The sequence below is a fragment of the Ochotona princeps genome, chromosome 4, assembly GCF_030435755.1.
Source record: "Ochotona princeps isolate mOchPri1 chromosome 4, mOchPri1.hap1, whole genome shotgun sequence".
Classification (NCBI taxonomy): Eukaryota; Metazoa; Chordata; class Mammalia; order Lagomorpha; family Ochotonidae; genus Ochotona; species Ochotona princeps.
Genome location: NC_080835.1, coordinates 80,292,727 through 80,309,199, shown reverse-complemented (window position 1 = coordinate 80,309,199; position 16,473 = coordinate 80,292,727). Strand labels below are relative to the sequence as shown.

At 41.9% G+C, this 16,473-nt stretch overlaps 1 protein-coding gene across 1 annotated transcript in view; it reads right to left on the bottom strand.

The window, feature by feature from the left end:
- EXPH5 (exophilin 5) overlaps positions 1-14,055 on the bottom strand; it is a 79,226-nt gene extending 65,171 nt beyond the window's left edge. Inside the window, exon 1 of the mRNA XM_004585212.3 lies at positions 13,717-14,055. Coding sequence (XP_004585269.2) covers positions 13,717-13,835 — 119 coding nt within the window. The 5' untranslated portion in view covers positions 13,836-14,055. The remainder of the gene's footprint in view (positions 1-13,716) is intronic.
- Positions 14,056-16,473: the final 2,418 nt, after the last annotated feature.

Here is a 16,473-nt window from a genome sequence, read left to right as displayed (position 1 = left end):
AGCTTTTACTTTCAAGATAAATCAGGGCATATCCACTCTCGGGTCTATGCCCAAAAGATGCTACAGCTTACAGCCAATGTGACAGCTTAACTGGCTAATCCTCTACCTGCCAGCTGGCATACAGGTGCCTGTTCGTATCCTGGCTGCTCCACTTCCTATCCAGCTCACTCAAAGTTCAGTGTAACTACAGTTTTAGAAATGAAATCAAATACAGACTGGACAGAATTCTTTAAAAGTTCACTAATAGCACTCACCATCCACTGATGGGAAGGGAATGGTAAAACAATCTCCACACTGATACCATGTATCAAGAATTCACAAAATATTTATATTAGTTAAGCAAATCATTCTACTTTTCTGAAATTTACCCTAGGAGAACACTGATAGAATTATGATTGCTTAAGAAGGACTACACCATTGTAGTAAAATGGGAAAAATCTGTCTGGGGGTGAGAGTCTGGGGGGAAGGGATCCCAGCCTATATGAATTTGTACCACATAATTCCAAATTCAAAATAAAAATATATTTTTAAAATAAAAATTGAATTAATGATGTAAACACAAAGTTTTTTCACAGTGTTATGTAACACATTAATAAGAAACAAATAGAATAAGGAGAAATAAAAGTGGCTAAAACAATGGACTAGTTAGACCAGTCATGTATCCAATAGAGTTGTATGTCACCACAAAAGTAAGATTGTATAGGTGTGCTTAATTTGAAGGGATTATTTTTTGAAAGATTTATTTTATTTTTATTGCAAAGTCAGATATACAGAGAAGAGGAGAGACAGAGAGGACGATCTTCCATCCGTTGATTTACTCCCTAAGCGGCTGCAACAGCCAGAGCTACACTGCTCTGAAGCCAGGAGACCGGATCTTCTTCTGGGTCTCCCTCATGAGTGCAGGGTCCCAAGGCTCTGGGCTGTCCTCCACTGCTTTCCCAGGCCACAAGCAGGGAGCTGGATGGGAAGCAGAGCTACCAGGATATGAACTGGTGCCCATATAGGATCCTGGCACATGCAAGGCAAGGACTTTAGCCACTAGACTACCACACTGGGCTGGTGCAAGGAATTATTTTTGTTATGATGCCACATAAGTAACAGACAAAAATGTAGACAGTTTAACCACAACTGTGTTAAAAGTGGGTGTGAGGGAAACACGTAGACCATTCCTTAAAAATTTAAAAAGAATTAGCAAATGTCCTAGAAATTCCATTCTTGGATATAGATTCAAAAAAAGTGAGAACAAGCATTCATAGACTTGTGGATAAATGTTCACAGCTGTATTATTCACAACAGCCAAATATATACCAAAAGATAAGTAGATAAACAAATTGCATGTATATATATATATGTGTGTGTGTGTGTGTGTACATAAAATGTGTATATATACACATTTGAATATTATTCAGCCGTAAAAAGAGCAAAGTATTGTTTTATGCTATAATGTTGGTGCCCCTCAAAAAACGTTATGCTAATTAGAAGCCAGACACAAATGTTATGTTGAAATGATTACATGTAAGAAATAGCTAGAATAGGTAAATCCACAGAGACAACAAGCAGATGAGTGGTTGTCAGCAGCAGTTAGAGGGACATGGGAATGGGAAGTGACTATTTAATCAGTTCTGTTTCAAGATGATGAGAACACTTTGGTACAGAGACAGCAACTGTACAACATTGTGAATACGCTAAACTGTGCACTATAAAGTGCATAATTCTGGGCTGGGTGTTTGGTGCAGCAGTTAAGTCTCTGCTTAGTGTGTCCATATCAACATGCACTGTTTTGAGTTGTGGTTCTTCTGCTTTCCATTCAGGTTCCCATTAACGTATATCCTGGGAGGCAGCAGGTGAGGGCCCAAGTGCTCGGGTCCCAACCACCCATGTCAGAGACTCAGTTTGAAATTTGTCAGGTTCAGTTCTGACTGTGTTGAATATCTGGGGAGCAAAATAGTGCATAACAGCTCTACCTTTCTGATTTCTCTCTACGTTTCAAATAAAAGGAAAGTAGGGGGCCTGGCATGGTGGCCTAGAGACTAAAGTCCTCGCCTTGAAAGAGGTGGGATCCCATCTGCGCGCCAGTTCTAATCCCGGCGGTCCCGCTTCCCATCCAGCTCCCTGCTTATGGCCTGGGAAAGCAGTGGAGGACGGCCCAAAGCCTTGGGTTCCTGCACCTGCATGGGAGACCTGGAGGAAGCTCCTGGCTCCTGACTCCTGGCTCCTGGCTTCAGACCGGCGCAACACCGACCGTTGCGGCCACTTGGGGAGTGAATCGTTGACGCAAGATCTTCCTCTCTGTCTCTCCTCTTCTCTGTATATGTGACTTGGCAATAAAAAATAAATAAATCTTTTTTAAAAAGGAAAATAGTAAAAATTGAACAGAAGCTTACGTCATTAAGAAAGTAGATATTTTTGTGTTCTGCTAATTTCCCCTCAATAAAAATATATTTTTTGGAAAAGTAAATGCAGGGAGCGTTACTTCTAGGTATAACAGAGTAAATGCTTTTACCCCATCTCTCCTAGTGAATGTAGCCATAAAGCCTGAACAGAAGTGCACAAAGCACTTGTCTGAGGAGCCTGGCAAGCAAATAACAGCAGGCAAGTGTGCAAGAAGACAAAGGGCCACTGAAGCAGAGCTCAGTTAACCTCATCTATCCTGTTATGCCTTTGTGTGGAGAGAGGGCCGTCAAAGCCTACAGCTGCACTGGTGTGAGTGGAAAGTGCCCTCAGAAAAGCTCTCTAATGCAGGACTGAGGCACTGGGACAGGGTTTCCTGGCAGCAGGGCAGCAGGAGCATGCGCCCATCTACACTGTAACCACGACAGAAAGGAACCTTCCCCTAGGGGCCGTGGTCCCAGAGAGGGGGTGGCATATAACTTTTGTTTTATCTCTCATTCCTTCTCCCATTAGAGGACTGCTGAATGAAAGGGGCACCCCAGGGGGCTGAACAGTCCAAGCAGAGCACAGAGCGTGGCTCATGAGGGCACCACTGCAAAGTGCTAAGAGAAAGGAAACTTCCACCCTGAATTCTATGAAAACATCCTTATGGAATGAAGAGGGAACAAAGATGATCTTGCATGAAGAAAAACAGAAATTTTTGGCAACAACCCTTTGCAGGAAAAGAGTAAAGGAAGTTCTTAAGATGGAAGGGAAGCAATCCCAGGAGGCATCTTACAACACCCCGAATGGAGAAAAATCCACTGAAAGGGCGAACTGCAGAGGCGCAGTTGTCCCTCACCATCTGGTTTCAGAACTTCCAGCAGATAACAAACTCTGAAGATGCTCAAATTCCTTACACAAAATGGTGTGTGTAATATAACTATATATATATAGATATATATAAAACTAAATATCTATAACTATATATATAACTTTTATATACATATACATATATATCCTATACAACCTATGCAAATCCCCTTGTATACCTTTATATATATATATTATTTATTTATTTATTTATTTGTTTATTTATTTTCCCCTGCAATACAGGTTTTCATGTATAAGGAATCATCCCCCCTTGTATTTTGTGTGAGCAAGCGTGTGTGTATGTGTGTGTGTGTTCTGTGTATCAGCTGTTGCAAATCACAGAGAACATTTTATTTGCCCTTTTGGAATTGACTAATTTCATTAAGCACAATGGTTCCCAACAAGGTCCATTCTGTTGCAATGTAAGAATTCATTTTTTTTATGGCTGAATAATACTCCAGGGAATAAATGCACCACATTTTCTTTATCCATTTAACTGTTGAAAGCATCTGGGTTGTTTCTATCTCTTAGCTATTACAAATTGCACTGCTATAAACAAGGGGTTGCAGATACCTCATATGTAGATTTCGTTTCATTTGACTATATTCCCAAAAGTAGGAAGGCTGGGTCATATGTAGACCTATTTCCAGTTGTCAGAGTAATCTCCATATGACTTCCACAGCGGTTACACTAGTTTACATTCGTACCAAAAAATAGTGTAGGGTACCTTTATCTCTGCATCTCCACCAGTAATGTTTATTTATTGATTTCTATATATAGGTCATTCTTGCCACAGCAAACTCATATCTATAGTCAATTGATTTTTTGACCAGTGATCGAGTTCAACCCAAGGCGAAAAGATAGTCTTTTTAATAAACGGTGTTTGGGAAAATTGGAGATACACTTGCCAAAGTAAGAAACAAAATGCCTACCTTTCATCTCATACAAAAATCAACTGTAAGTGGATCAAAGATCTAAACCTAGAACTTGACACCAACAAGTTACTAGAGGAAAACCTCGGAAACACCCCGAAAGATAGAGGAGTGAGCAAAGACTTCTCAGAGAGGACCTCAAAAGCACAAGCAATTAAAGCAAAAATAAGCAAACAGGATTACATCAACCTAAAAATTACCTGTACTGCAAGAGAAACGGTCAGTGAAGTGAAGTGATAACCAACAGAATGGGAGAAAATATTCACAAATCACTTGACAGATAGAGTACTAATATCCAGCATTTACAAACAACACCAGAAACTTAACAACAGCAAAACAAACAACCCAATTAAAATATAAGCAAAGGACATAAACAGACAATTTTCAAACAATGAAATCCAAAGGTTGTTAGACATGAAAAAAGTGTTCAAGTCCTCTGGAAATCCTCTTATATAGGTTTAATTATTTATGAATTGTTACACCTACTACAATGGGAATGCTGTGTAAATAATTATTATAATGGATTATTATGGAATAAAAATTGTAAATGTACTAAATGTTTAATACAGAAGCAATTTTATCTGTGAATATCTTTATTTGAATATTTCTGATTGAATTTTACAGATATGGAGCTCACACAGAGGACTGTTTGATAGACTTCCCTCTTCTTGAACTATCTTTTTAAATGATGACTTTCTTTCTCTATTTGAAAGAAGAGTTACAGATAAGGAGAGACACAGAGTACGATGTCTGTCCACTAGTTCACTATCCAAATGGCTCTGATGGCCAGGGCTGGACCAGGCTGAAGCCAGGAGTATCAGCTCTAACCAGAATTCCCACAGGACTGCAGAGGCCCAAGGGCTTTGGCAATCCTCTACTGCTTTCCCAGGTGCATCAGCAGGAGAGGGAAAATGGATTAAAAAAAAAAAAAAGATAAACAAAACAAATAAAATGACAACTTTAAACCCAAAAAAGTGCATTAAGTGTAAATGCCCCAAGTAAACAAAATACTTAAATGACAGAAATGATCAGAATAATCACAAACACAAGGTCTAACTAAATGCACTCTGCCATAAACTTACTGCAATAATTTTGTGCAAATAACTTGAAGGCTTAGATAAAATAGATTAATTTCTCAAAAATAAAACCCACCCATCATGAGAAGCTTAAAAAACCTATATCTACCAAAGCAATTGAATTCAGGGTTTAAAACTTTCTTTAAAAAAAAAAAAAACTCCAAAAAAGAGAACAAAACCAAAAACCCTTCACTTCCAGTTCCATGCAGTTTCCCAGTGAATTTTACAGACTATTTAGTTATTTTTAAAGATTTATTTTTAGAAAAGGAGAGATACAGAAGTTCCTCCATCTGCTGGTTCATTTCCCCAAATGGTCAGAACAGCCACAACTGGGCTTGTTTTAAATCAGAAGTCAGAAGCCTCTTCCAGGTCTCCCACATGGTGCAAGGTCCCAAGGACTTGAGCCATCCTCCACTACTTTCCCAGACTATAAGTAGAAAGCTGGATGAGAAGTGGAGCAGCCAGAATACACATGGGATGCCAGTACCACAGGCAGAGGCTTAACACACTATGCCACAGAATTTTACAAAAGACTTAAAGGAGACTCTGTAACACCATTGTTATGCAATCTTCTCCAGAAACCAAAGACGGGAGAACATTTGGCCCAGTGGTAAAGCTGCCACTTGGGATGCCCAGATCCCATATCAGAGAGCCCGGTTGAGTCCTAGCTCCTTTGCTCCTGATTTCAGTTCCCTGCTAATGTGCACTTTTGGAGGTTGTAGGCAGTAGTTTAAATCCTTGAGGCTCCACGTCATATACAGGAGACCTGGATGGAGTTCTGGTCTCTGACTTTCAGCCTGGCTCAGCCCTGGCTGTCATGCGCATTTGAACCAGCATAGGGGAGATATTCATTCTCTTTCTCTCTCTCTTTCTCCTTTTCCCATCCCACCTCTTTCTTTACCTCTTGAAGAAAACAAGAAAACCAATAAAAAAATAGAAAATATCATGTGAAGCCTCAGGAAGGCACCATATTTGATAAATAGGTCATTATCAGGTAAGAAATCAGATCCACACTGTGAACAGGAAGCTGCAGCTGCCCAAATAGCTGACAGAAATCTGAAACTTCCATATATTGCTGGTACAAATGTAAAATGGTATAACCACTGAAGAAAAGGTTTGGCTGTTCCTTCTAAATTTGAGAATGTGATCAAGCCATTCATTTCCTAATTTTAAAAAAGCCTTACATTCACACAAAAATCTATGCAGATATTTATAATAGCTCTAGTCAATACCACCCAAACCTGGAAACAATTCAAGCCAGCGGATTAGTCATGGCTTATTGATACACTCAGAGATATAAAGTTATAAATTATGGATATAACAACTTGGATGTATCTCAAAGGTATTTTTTCTGAGTCACAGAGACTGGTCTACAAAGATCATTATTTGTGCTTTCATTTGTACATTTATGAAAAGATAAAGCCACAGGGATGAGAGCAGGACAGGCACTGTGGAGCGAGAACTCTGCTTCACCCCCTTTCCTCCTTCAACTGCTGTTAAATGCATGTTTTTATGTGGAAAAGAAGGCAAAATATGAAATCAATAAAAAAAATCACCCCCTTTTGTTGGGGCTAGGGATTGGATCACAGCAGTCATCAGAAAGCCTACCGCACAGTAGAATGAGGAAGCTGGCTCCTGTGGTATGCCAAGTTAATATCTGAAGTGCAACCTCTGAGTGGGGTCATTGGCACTGTCAATAAGGACACATTCCTGAGCAGAAGAGGGTGAGCCTGTGTCTCCTGAGTGTCTTTAGCTGGGCAGTAAAGAACTGCAAAAAGCCAGACCCGACTCCAGCGGGAGGAGAGCATCCCCAGTGTGCGTCAGTGCTTCAGCAAGGCTCTGAGCCACCTGCTTCAGTGAGTGTGTTCACAGGGCAGGGAACAATTCCTTACTAACCTGAGCCTGAGCTCCCTGGGACCTTCCTGGACCTCAGGTTTAACATTGGGCATGCTAATTAGGATAGTATCTGATCTTTTGTTCTTCACATGGTTCTCCAGAACTTTCTTTCCCTTAGCATGTATTCCCTACACAACAGTAACTCAAGCTTCATTTAACTAGGAGTTGAGGACCTTGTAAGTGTGAGGTTGCCACAGATAATCCTTGCCCACAACAACCAAGGTTGGTATACAATGAACCAATTTATCGATGTACAGGTTATTGTGATAAGGAAAAGAACAATGGTTCAAAAACATTTAGGCATCCGTTTAAAAGAGATTATTTTCTAAAACATATTTATGATGATAAAAAATAGTTAAACATTTTATATTTCTGATCAAAAGAAACAGTGATCATTACTTTAAAAAAAACTGATAACTATAATAATACACTAGTAGAAAAAGGATTGAAACCCCTTGGTATCACTCCCAAAAGATAAACATTTTAGTATCCTAATAGATGGATCTTTAAAATATAAACAGTCACCAGAAACTTATCTTATGTGAGTAGATACTCCAGGTTGTTCCCAGATATCCACTATGCTTTTGTCCTTAACAGCAGCATCAACCACTTAGAATCACTTAACAGGGAGCATACAACCACTTAAAGTTGTATGTCCTCTATTTTCAGGATCTAAGAAGATAGGAAGAATTTCAAAGTGAAGAGATGTTATCCTGGTCATGTTGCAGCTGAAACAGTCACCCAAGAGATGTGACCTTAACTGTTTTGTACTGTGGAAGGTGGTCCTGCACAATGTTTATGTGTCAATGTCCACCCCCTCACACACACGCAACCTAAAGCCTATAGAAGTAGCATCTCAAAAAAGGCACCCATCCTCTGTAAGCTTTTTTGTTTTGTTTTGTTTCCCCACCCCTCCCACCCCGCGGAAGAAAGATAAACCATGACAATGCATTGGCTCTGTTGGCTAATCCTCCACCTCCAGGTGCTGACATCCCAAATGGGTGCCAGTTCATGTCCCAGCTGCTCCACTTCCCATCCAGCTCCCTGCTTGTGGCCTGGGAAAGCAACAGAGATGGCCCAAGGCCTTTGGGACCCTGAACCCACATGGGAGACCCAGAAGGAGCTCCTGGTTCTTAGTTTTAGACTAGCTCAGTTCTGGCCATTGCAGCCACTTGCGGAGTGAACCAGCAGATGGAAGATCTTTCTATCTCATTCTTTTTGTAAATCTGCTTTTTCAATAAAAATAAGTAAATCTTAAGAAAAAAAGAGAAAGAAAATATCCTTTAACTCAACAGTTCATTGTGAGAGTTAAATGAGATTCTGCTAATCATTTACGCAGCAAGTACTCAACAAACTAGTTATTATTATAGTTTTTCTTATTAGTCTCAAAAAATAAGATGAAAGTGCATTGTTTTATCAGGTCTAGGATGAGGATAAAAAACAGATATGAGGGCCTGGCATGGTAGCCTAAAGTCCTTTTCTTGCACGCGCTGGGATCCTATTCCATGTGGCAGCCCCAATTCCCATCCAGCTCCCTCCTTGTGGTCTGGGGAAGCAGTGGAGGATGGCCCAAAGCCTTGGAACCCTGCACCCACATGGGAGACCTGGAAGAGGTTCTAGGCTCCTGGTTTTGGACTGGCACATTTCCATCCGTTACGGTCACTTGGGGAGTGAATCATCAGAAGATCTTCCTCTGTTTCTCCTCTCTGTTTATCTGACTTTACAGTAAAAATAGATAAAAATCTTTTTAAAAAAACATATGAAAGACTTTAAAATTATTTCAGATATGGGTTTAAATGCTAAAAGAGGTATAATGTCACAATGCCCCAAAAGAATATCGCTTCCTGAATTTGGGCTATGGCGGTATGTTCCTACAAGAGTCCTGTGTGTACTGCGGATGACGGAAAAACCACAGGGAGAACACATGTGAGAGAAGATTCTCCCCCCACCAGGAAGGCATCAACTATTCTATGTGTTACTAGAAAGTGCAGACACCTCAGAAATTCTGATGTCAATCGAATATCTTACTTTACAGCAGAACACTCAAGCCTATTGAGTAGGCCTACAGAACCCAGGCATTGTTCTAGGCATTCCTTCATCTCACAAGGTTGTACCACCAAGGACTGAAGCTCTTTGGAGCAGTCCCTTTATTCACTGCTGTATTCTCGGGGCCAGCACTGTGTCTGGCACATAATACAAGTCCAGATCATAATGTCTTTGAAACCTCTTGACATGCTATTAGCTAAAGGCACATTTTACAGGCTAAGAAGAGGAGAAACCTGGCAGAAAGCATAAGAAAGACAGGAGGTTTGGATATCTGATTTTTAATCTCTGCAAGATGCTACTGTTTCCAATGGCTACTGATCACTTTGATATACAATGTCCCCTTCAGAACTCTGTGACAGCTCAAGGACACTAGTGGAAATCTATCAGGAACAAGTAAATTCTTGAAAACCCTCCTGAGCAATCTTGACATTGAGTAAAGCTGATGTAGCCACTCCATTTTCAAACTTCACTATGTCAGGCACTGCAACTTCTTACACTCTGCAAGTGCAGTGCAACAGGACAAATAAACATTTTTTTTGCTTACTGGCATCTCTTTTGTGAGCTGATGAGTGATACGTGTGTAATCTTTCAAACTTTTCTAATTCAGAGTTCCAATCATCGAGGAAAGGGGGAGGAGAGATCTTAGGTTTTCAAAGACATAAAAAAAGGAGGCTTTTCAGATTACACACATATATCTACAAGTATGTGTATATGAGTTTAATATACACATGTATATGTTTGGACATGAGAGTGCTAAAAAGGTTACAGAAAATGAGCAAATCATGTAAAAATTATGCATGGGCTTAAAAATATTTTGCACCAAAAGAAACGTCTTTCCATTCCATTTGCCATAAACTTTCTGAATATCCTCATCCTTCTATATATGGAAAGTATGCAGGTTTTAGAGACAGGTAAATCTAGGATTGAAATTCTAGTTTGCCCTTATGAGCTGTGTGACCTTGGGCAAGATCCTTAATCTTGCAAAATTCTAGCTTCTCTTCTGTAAAAAGCTGAAATAATATCCCCGCAGGAACAGCTGTGAGAATTCCTCCATGGTGATGAGAAGACATTTTGAGATGGACCAGGTTTTGAGTTCTGACTCAGATGTCTAACTTGGCAAAGATCCTCTATCTTTGTCAGTTTTTTCTTTCTCTGTGAAATGTGAATTATAGTATGTGTCTAACAAGGTTATTGGGAGGATTAATGAAGTCTGTATAACATGCTTATCCCATCACTTGTCCACAGTAAAGACTCAATAAACATTAGCTGCTATTATTGCCACAATAATTACTATTATTATGTGAAAGGGCAGCACTGAATAAACGCTGATGTGGACATCGCCCCCACCTCAGTCTCCTAAGTAATGAGAAACATCCAAGTACCAGACAAGTGGGTCAAGAGTCAGAGATTTGCAGTCAATTCATAGCATCACTAAGAACATTCAGATACCATTCATTTCATTCCACACCTTCCAACAGTTTTCTTCTGTTATTTTTAAAGGGACAACGTAGCATCTGGAGGTTACTTCAACTTCATTTACTACTGTGAGTAGAAACATTTCCCATCTGTTTTATTCACTGTTTGATAAATTCTAATGTGAAGATTTATTTCTATCTCTTATCTATTTCTCAATTTGAACCTTAGTGTTTTTTTTTTAATTTTTTATTTGAAAGAGTTACAGAGAAAAAGATTATCCTTTCACTGATTCACTCCCCAGATGGCTGCAGTGGCTAGAGCTGGGCTGGTCCAAAGACAGGAGCTTCTCTGGGTCTCCCACGAATGCGCAGGTACCCCAGGACTTCAGCCATTCTCTGCAGCTTTCCCAGGCCACAACTAGGAAGCTGGATGGGAAGTGGAACAACCAGGACATGAACTGTGTCCATATGGGACGACAGGGTCACAGGCAGAAGCTTCTCTCGCTATGCCACAGTCTCAGCCCAAATCTTGGTGCTTTTCTTAAAAATTCAAATGAACTATATACTAGCAACAGTAATGATTCTATTGAATACAAATACTTTCTGAGAAAGCTGGAGCCAGACAGGCCTGATACAAATGAGGACAGATCAGAGACCAGTTCTGTGTGCCCAGGAGCCACTGTCATCCTCAAAGAACATCAGAACTCTTCAACATCCACCCCTGGACGTCTGTGGCCCTGCGTGCCACTGCACGTCTCCACTTGTACATATTAGGATATTTCTTCTTAATTGTTTGTAGATGCCACAAGTCTGTTCATGGATACAACCGGACACATCAGTTGTTTCTCACTGGTGAATTCTCCAGGCTTCCCTATTTGGTCCCTTCTTGTGCTTGCCAAGAGGGCTGCTCCTCAACGTACCACAAGAGCCTTCTGAGTTTCTCAGGGAAGCTACTAAACTATCTCTGAAACCACACTCTTGAGCTGTCAGTCACATTCCTGGGCTTTGATTTGCAAAATATGATGATCATACACACTGAGAGGAGGAGCCCAAGAGGCAGCCAAGGGAACAGGCCCTTGCTGCAGGCTGGTATCTGCTTCTGAAATCTATGCCCGTGAGCCTCCTGCAGCAGGAAAGCACAGCGATGCCAGAGGCCGTTATCCAAATACGGGTATTTGATAATGGATGCCAGGAATTGTTCTGACGGAAAGTACTAGTGAGCACTGCTCTGGGCATTTGGTCTGAGCATCTATTGCCTTTACATGACTTTCATATTTTCATGGCTCTGTTTTTCAAATTATTTAAGTAATAAATGACTTTTAACAGTTGGCTACAGTGTTGATTTTGTCTTAGCCTTAGAGATTTTCCTGTGGACTCCTCAGTTAAGATCTCAGGGCCATGAAACCACACAGTGTTCCTAGCCTTCCTTATGACACCTCGTCCAGGGGCCTTTGCCACTGACAGTAGATCCAGTCCCTCTAAGGTAAACTGAAGTGGGCCCCATGAGCTGATACAGCAAAGCAAGGCAAACAACAGATAAAATACAAAAAGTGAAATTCCCCTTGTGTGAAATTAACTTCTATCACTACCCTTAAGAGGCCACTGGTAAGCCAAGCTGATATCATCCTACAAGGAAGCTTCCCTTCTTCTCTTTATTGTGATCTTACTTAAAAGATTTATTTATCTTAATTGGAAAGGCAGCTACATGGAGAGGAGAGACAGACAGAAAGAGCTTAAACCCACAGGATCACTCCCCAAATGGCCACAATGGCTAGAGTTGAGCTGACCCAAAGCCAGGAGCCAGGAGCCAGGGTGCAGGGTCCCAAAGCTTTGGGTCATGTACCGCTGCTTTTCCAGGCCACAGGCAGGGAGCTGAATGGGAAGTGGAACATGAATTGGCTCTCATATGAGATCCTGGAGCTTGGAGGTGGATTAGCCAACCCAGCCTTTGTGTTAAGGCCCTTCTCTCCTTATTTTTTAATCCTCCCCTCAAATTCCTCAGTCACACAATGCATCCTTACGAAGGCCCGTCCTAGTCAGACAAAAGTCACATCCAATAACATTCACCTGGAACAACCAGCTTCTTACTGTAATGGAATATCTGAGGGGAGTTCAAAAAGTTCAAGGAAATTGAATTCTGAACAAACTCTGCATGGATTTCAAACTGTTTTTTTTTTTCTCCAAAATAAATTTAGCTCCCTTTTTCATGAATCTGGGAACTCAAAACTACTATCACCATGCAGTTCATCATCAATTAAATGGTTTTCTAAATTCCAACCTGTGCCATACATTGTGGCCTTTGAATGGTACCCAGAATTCCTTTCACAGTGACCTACGGAAGATACTGGATAGGCCTGATTCCAAGACAGGAGAAGGGGTACCCTCAATTCACCCACCACACCCCGCAGAAAACCTGCTTTATTAATATCCCAGATAATTACCTCCATACTTCCCCTCCCTCCTCTCCCCTCTAGTAAAATATCCCTCACCAACAACCCTTAAAGCAAAGTCAAGGGTGAAATTCCACAGAAACTTCCTTCCCACAGCACCACACAAACACTCAGCCATCCCAGTTCAAGTCCTACTCATCCACAGCCTACTTAACGAATTCCTCACGTTCCCGCCTGTGGGCTGCGAAGACGTTTAGCCAGCTGCCCGTGAGGGGGCACCCCCGACCGTCTCCTGGGTTGAGGGAAATGTGTGTCTGTCAGGCAGGAGTGCGGGCACCCGGACTCCCGAGCCGCCCCAGGGCGCAGCGCCGCCGGCCCACCGCGCTCAGCGCCCCCTGCAGCCCGCCTTGGCGCCGAGCAGCCGCGCGCGACCCACGCGCCGGGAACGCCCCCGGCCCGCGCGACCCCGAAGGCGCAGCCGAGCGCGGCTGGGATGCCGCCCAGAGACAGCGCCGAGCAAACCTCGCAACGACCTTGGAGAAGATCCTCCACGCACGTTTCCTCATCCTGAGGTGCAACCTCCACAGCCTCGCGAGGCCGAGCCCTCGGGCGGCTTCCCCGCGTCGGCGCCGCGCACCACCCGCTCCAGGGCATCCGTCGACCCGAGACCTTCCTGGATCCAGGCCCAGGGGAGAGAAGAAAGGAATTTGTTCTGTACCTGATCCTGTCCTTCTCTGCCCTTTGCAGCTCCTCATTTCTTTCCAGCACCTGAAGGATCTTCCTGGCTTCTTCCTCATTTAAGAAACTCAAATCAACTCCCTGAGGAACTTTCGTCATTTTCTTTACTGTGTATGGCTTACACTTAAGCTGCTTGGCGCTTCTTGTTACGACGGCATTTTTTTCCAAGGTGTAAAAGACTAGTATCAGGAACTTGTCCCAAAGCCAATTAGAAGTCCGCCTCTTTGAAAATCTAAAACTACAAACCTAGGAAACAACCCACACGGACGGGGCTCATTTTGACAACACCTTAATGATATGTTTCTCTCAACCCGTCCAACCGAGAAGCAAAATAAACCACTCAGGGGAGCCAGGAACCAATCCCCTTCAAAGGGGGGCGGGTCCCCGCGCCCCGCCCCCCGGCATCTGACTGGTTAAGCAAACAAGCCTGCACAGTACATAACTTTGCCTCCAAGTGAGACCAAGGCTGGAGTGCTGACCCCGAAGTATTTGCTTTGGCGGTTGCTGTTTGCTCTTAGAACTTGAGCTTCACTATTAGAAAGAGTGAAGAGGAAAGAGATCCACGACTAATCCTCTCTTTCAATAACTAAGAACCAATAGGAAGTAGAATTGCAAATAGGAGCCTTAGAACTGCCTTAAGGATTGCCCTACTAGGAAGACCAGGAAGGGCGGAATGCATTACACTGCCACGTCTGTACACTGACCAGACCACAGCGACGGAATTAGGAGATCCTTGGAAATGAATTATTTGCCAAGTCTCCCATCCTTCAGACACCCTTTATTACACGAAAGTCTCAAATTTTAGAAAACAATCCCACCACCACCATTTATATTTTACAAGACAATTCCTAGACACAGGATGATAGAAAACCTAATAGAGATCTACTGTACTATTTTATAATTTTGACAGACTGCATCAGAGAAGTAAAACACGTAACACTTTCAAATACTTAATCTCCTGACAATAGCAAATTTAATCTTATGAAGCTTCAGACAGGTTTTCCTAGAAAGTCAGTGACTCCATGATGAAACAAATTATCATGGAAATTTCCAAAGACATTCCTTTATACACATTTGAAAAATTATCAAGGGGTTTTCCGAAAATGTGTTATTTCTCCTGGGTTCACTCCCTACATAAAATAACTCGTCAGTGGGCGGGAAACCGGGTGGGGCTTCTCCCTCAATATCCCCCTTTACCTCAGATACATGATGGAAACAATATGGACATAATAGCATTACCCACTTCCCTATCCCCCTGAACCTTTTTTTTTCTTTTTTTTCCTTCTTTTTCCTTTAACTGTAATTAACTATGTAAAGATTGTCAACAACAAAACAATAAAATAGATAAAAAAAAAATAACTCGTCAGACGGACTTTCCTGCAGTGTTGCTTAATTTCATCATTTCCCATGTGAGGGTGATGATTGCTAACAATTAGGAGGTGCCTCCACCTATAGGATCTCTTTCCATGGCACGTCTGTAACAAAAACATGATGGAAATTAATGAATGAATAAAAGCTAGGTTTTGACCTCATGGCCCTGGTCGTGATCATGATAATTTAGGGCAGGTTTGGGCAAGTGGCCACTCAAATAGCATTCTGTGAGTATCTGTTATTTATGTGAAGCAGGACCCATTTCTGCTCATCAATGCTGTACCACAGATAGAGCTCCTTTATCAATTGTGTTGACGATGGCTAGGGGTTGTGTTTTGTGTATGCTATCCAATTTTCCCAGTGTGATCATTGATTCAGCCTACATGATTGGCTTTTTCATATGGACACTGGCAACATCTCTTAAGTTTCCAGTGTATCAGTGAATTGATTTCAAACAAAGATCTGCAGGTGATGATGAAATCAAGGCATTGTGCAATGTGAACAACACGGTCCTTGTCTTTAGGAGGCTTACAGCCTAGGAAGAGGTAACACAATAGAGGAAAGATGATATAACGAAAAGAACATGGTAAGGAATAAGGACAATCCTGTGGCAGCACAGACAGGAAGTTAGTCACAGTGAGGTGAAGCTAGGGGGAGGATGCTCTGTGTAGGTTGCCACAGGACAGATCACATGTCAAGAAGAGGGAGTAACAAGTGGTGAGAAGAGATGTAGGGTCTATTTGGAGGCAAGGGGAAACTGTAGAGTAGCAAAAACACACACTGGGAATCTTATAGCCCATTGAGGACTCTGACCAATGACCAGAGGGGAGCAACAATTGGAAGGTAGGAAAACTAGGGCTACATTTAGGACTTAATAAGTAATTTGTTTTGGTAGGAGCATACCTTCTCAGTAGGTGCAAAATGTCACTCTTTGTATGCATAGAACACAGATACACAACACCTAGACAGATGCACATCACACCTGTGGTATTAGTATTTCATGAGGGAGGTGATGCGTCAAAAATTCTAGAAAAGGCTCCTTGTGGGGGACAATGATGAGAAAGAGTATTAGGAATACCCTGGCCAGCATATATGGCATATGATGAGTAGGGCTAAAATGTGACTGTGATTGCCACGCTAAACAATCTGGATTTCATTGTGCAAGCAATAAGACACAATTAAAGGGTTTGTTTTTCAGAAATTCAAAAAGTTAATTTTATTTGATTAGAGAGAGAAAGACAGGAAAGAGGGGGAAAGAAAGGAATATCTACTCTAGGGAGTCATTCTTCAAAGGCCCAAAACAGGGGTCACTGCTACTTCTTAGGATTTTCATTAGCAGGAAGCTGGAGTCAGGAGCCGGAGCTGG